The 3,461-nt window shown below is 46.7% G+C and overlaps 1 protein-coding gene across 1 annotated transcript; it reads left to right on the top strand.

Moving 5' to 3' along the window:
- Positions 1-1,142: 1,142 nt before the first annotated feature.
- FIBRA_09363 (uncharacterized protein) lies at positions 1,143-2,767 on the top strand (the record flags this gene model as incomplete). The annotated part of the gene is made up of 5 exons (XM_012321674.1): positions 1,143-1,186; positions 1,242-1,309; positions 1,379-1,662; positions 2,015-2,403; positions 2,500-2,767. 5 exons carry the CDS (start codon positions 1,143-1,145, stop codon positions 2,765-2,767), a joined length of 1,053 nt encoding a protein of 350 aa, XP_012177064.1.
- Between the last annotated feature and the right edge of the window lie 694 nt (positions 2,768-3,461).

Below are 3,461 nucleotides of genomic sequence, written 5' to 3'. Positions count from 1 at the left end.
AAACAAGGTCATCACACATAGGAACTCACCAGATCTAGTACCCATCTCAATGGAACATCACCTTCCATTCCAATCTATTGCTATGGATTTCATCATGGATCTTCCTTGGAGTGATGGCTTTGACAGCTGTTTGGTGGTAACCAATCATGACTGTACCAAGGCTTCAGTATTCATACCCTGCAACAAAACAGTCACAGCATCTGAAACTGCCACCCTGTATCAGAACCATGTCTTCCAACATTTTGGACTACCTGTCAAAGCTATCTCTGACAGAGGACCCCAATTTGCATCACAAATGTTCAGGGAACTATGCACCAAATTAGGCATCAAACACATCTCTAGCGTGTTCTACCCTCAAACTGATGGACAGTCAGAATGTGTCAACCAAGATCTGGAGTTATATCTTCGGATCTTTTGCAATCACCAAGCAACAGACTGGACACACCATCTGCTGCTAGCGGAATTTGCGCATAACAATAGATATCATGATACGATCAAGACGTCCCCTTTCCAGGTGCTCATGGGTTACCAACCTTGGCACAATATTCCCACTGTGGGAACAACTGATACTCCTGATATTGCTTCAAGACTTAGTCAGCTAGCACACCTTTACACAGAAATCCAATCCAGTATTTGACTAGCAGAAGAGACAGTCAAGAAACGCAATGAGAAGTTTGTTGGATATATGCCTGGACAAAAGGTATGGCTGCAAGCCACCAACGTCAAAGGACTCCACCCAAAGGCAAAACTTGGGCCGAAGCACTATGGTCCCTTCACCATTGATCAGAAGCTGTCATCAATCGTCTACCACTTGAAATTACCACCTAAATGGAAGATACACCCAGTGTTTCATGCGGGACTACTCTATCCTTATTCAGAAACAACAATGCACGGAAAGAATTATCTCTGACCACCCCCGGAACTAATCAAGAACCAGGAGGAGTTTGAAATTGAATGTATCATTGATTCAAAGACTGTTGGCAAGCGAACACTGTACTGGGTAAGATGGAAAGGATACCTGGCCTCGGATGATTCCTGGTTGCTGAAAACCAAACTTTCACATGCCAAAGATGCTTTGGAAGACTTCCTACAACCAAACAAGGGTGACTCCTTATAAGAACTACTCTCCCTTGTCTTCCCCAATGGCATCCACTACTGTCCTCGCCACTCTCCTCATTGCCACCTGGTTTTGACTTGTCGTCCTCCTCCTCATCATCGTCCTCACTGTCTTCTACTTCAAGGAGACATACAAAGTCAAAGTCATCCTCACTTGACAACCAACAACCCCCACCATTGACCAAACACCCAAGTGGCCCACAGGAGTACAAGTAACATCCCCTGTTGAGCTAACACCCACGCCCTTCACTGACCTCCTTAGTGGTGAACCAAGTTGCCCCCCTCACCACCATCACCCTCGCTGTCATCAACGAGCACTCCCATCTTCTCCTCCTTGCCCTACTGGGCTTCTTCCTCCTCAGCCTCCTCTCCACCCTCACCCTTGCCCTCATTGTCCCCCTCCTCCTATGTCTCACCATCCACCATCTTGAGCGCGAACACCAGTGGGCGTTCAACATCACCACCACGGCACAGTGCCCCCTCCCCCATACCACCACCAATCTCCCTGTCGTCGCTGCCAACCGCGACAGCAACAATCCGACGCAGGTGTACTTTGAGTACATCAGGGAGCATCAGGATTAGTGTCTGGGGTGTTACTTTGTCTGTAGTACTTGGTGTCTTTTGTATTCTGTTCCTTGTCTTTTCAAAACACCTTCTTCTCTGGTCTCTAAATATGCCTGCTGAGCGCAATAACTGCACAAGAAACAACAATGTGACTTCTAATCTGGACCCACACCATCGTCCTTTGGCTCCTAGGCATGACAATTCTCCAACAACTGGTCTCCAAAGAGCGCCAACCCCTTACCCTTCCCACATCCAGACGCTAGAGGAGCGTTTCACAACTGGAATAATAGAAATGCCAGTTCCTATATGACCCATCTTAAGCTTCCCTTCCCAGCAAGAATCTGATGATTCTTCGCTAGAATTTCTTAACAAAGGGGGCTTCCGCTATCCGTTCACACCCCTGCCAAATGTCACTCATCAACTATTCCTGATCCCAGGTCTCCCGGAATCTTCCAACAGTGACACTATAGTCTTACATCAATTCCCTGGACCCCTGGAGATTCTCCCCAATACCTTGGAAGCATCTACCGGATCTTACCATGTTGCCCCTGCACAGGTTTTTCCATCCTTGTCACCTATGAATACCTCATCCTCTCCAAACCCTGATAGTCCCCTTGCTGCATCCACTGACTCTCCCAATATGCCACCACTCACCTCTGATGCCTCTGACAATGGGAGTCTTGACCACGCTCCGAATCTTCACCTCCTAGCCAATATCAGCAAGTATATTATGGCATCCAAAGGACACAGCAGCAATCCTCAGGAATTTGTGGTCTACAGCAACAACGTAATTCAATGACCCTCAAATGACATTACCAGATCCTGGCAATCCATTCCTTTTGACACCTCTACCCCTGTTCAAGACGTTGATCCCTTGGAACAAGTTCTACCCCACTTTCCTGGAGTGTACGCTAACTTTGTCACTCGACCGCCCATGGGGGTTTCTATCAATGGCATTCCCGCATTTGGATTACAACGGGTCTCAACAACCACAGCAAATATACTCCGTACTGCTGAGCCTGTAGGGAATTGGAACTCTTTGGACAAGGAATGGGAGAAGGATACTTGGGAGTACCTGCAGACGTGAGATGATAACTTGTTGGAGAGCCTTTGGGCATTGTTGCAAGACATCAAGGATCCAGGAGTGACTGATGAAGTTGATCGTTTTCGGGCCATTGATGCAAAAATTGACTTACTCCTGGCTGCGTGATGATCTATAGGAGCAGAACTCATTTGCATAGAGGAAGAAATGAGCCAATGTTGAACATGCCTTAAAGCTGCCAACTTGGAAGAACGACTTGAACACCACAAGTTTTCCATTATCACTCCTCCTTCTGGCGCTATGCCCCGCCGTCTTCACTTCTGTACCAAATGTGAGGTCAATGGTCATCTTTGAAGTGAGTGTTGGCATTGGTTATGCTCCTATTGCAGACCTCTACACCCTTGTCATAAATTCCGCACTGCCGCTGATATACAACCTGGACAACTCCCTTGTCCTACCAAGGAGCCCAGATACCTGCAGGAGCATCACGCTCAATGGAAACTCTGAACAATGAATCTGGAGAGGGGGGTAATGTTACAGCTCGGAGGGGGGTTCTTTTTTCTTTTCCTAACTATTTGTCATTGACCCTGTAACTGTACAACTGATCTCATCATTGATGTGTTCCACATACATCAAGTGTTTAATATCTATCATGTTTCACCTATATCATGTTTCACCCACATCACGTTTTATCTCAATCATGTTTTGTCCTCATCACTGATACAACCCAGTGAAACAT

Source organism: Fibroporia radiculosa (genome assembly GCF_000313525.1).
Source record: "Fibroporia radiculosa TFFH 294 genomic supercontigs, scaffold33567, whole genome shotgun sequence".
Classification (NCBI taxonomy): Eukaryota; Fungi; Basidiomycota; class Agaricomycetes; order Polyporales; family Fibroporiaceae; genus Fibroporia; species Fibroporia radiculosa.
Note: the sequence above shows the minus strand (reverse complement) of the source record. Positions and strands in the feature narration are given on the sequence as shown.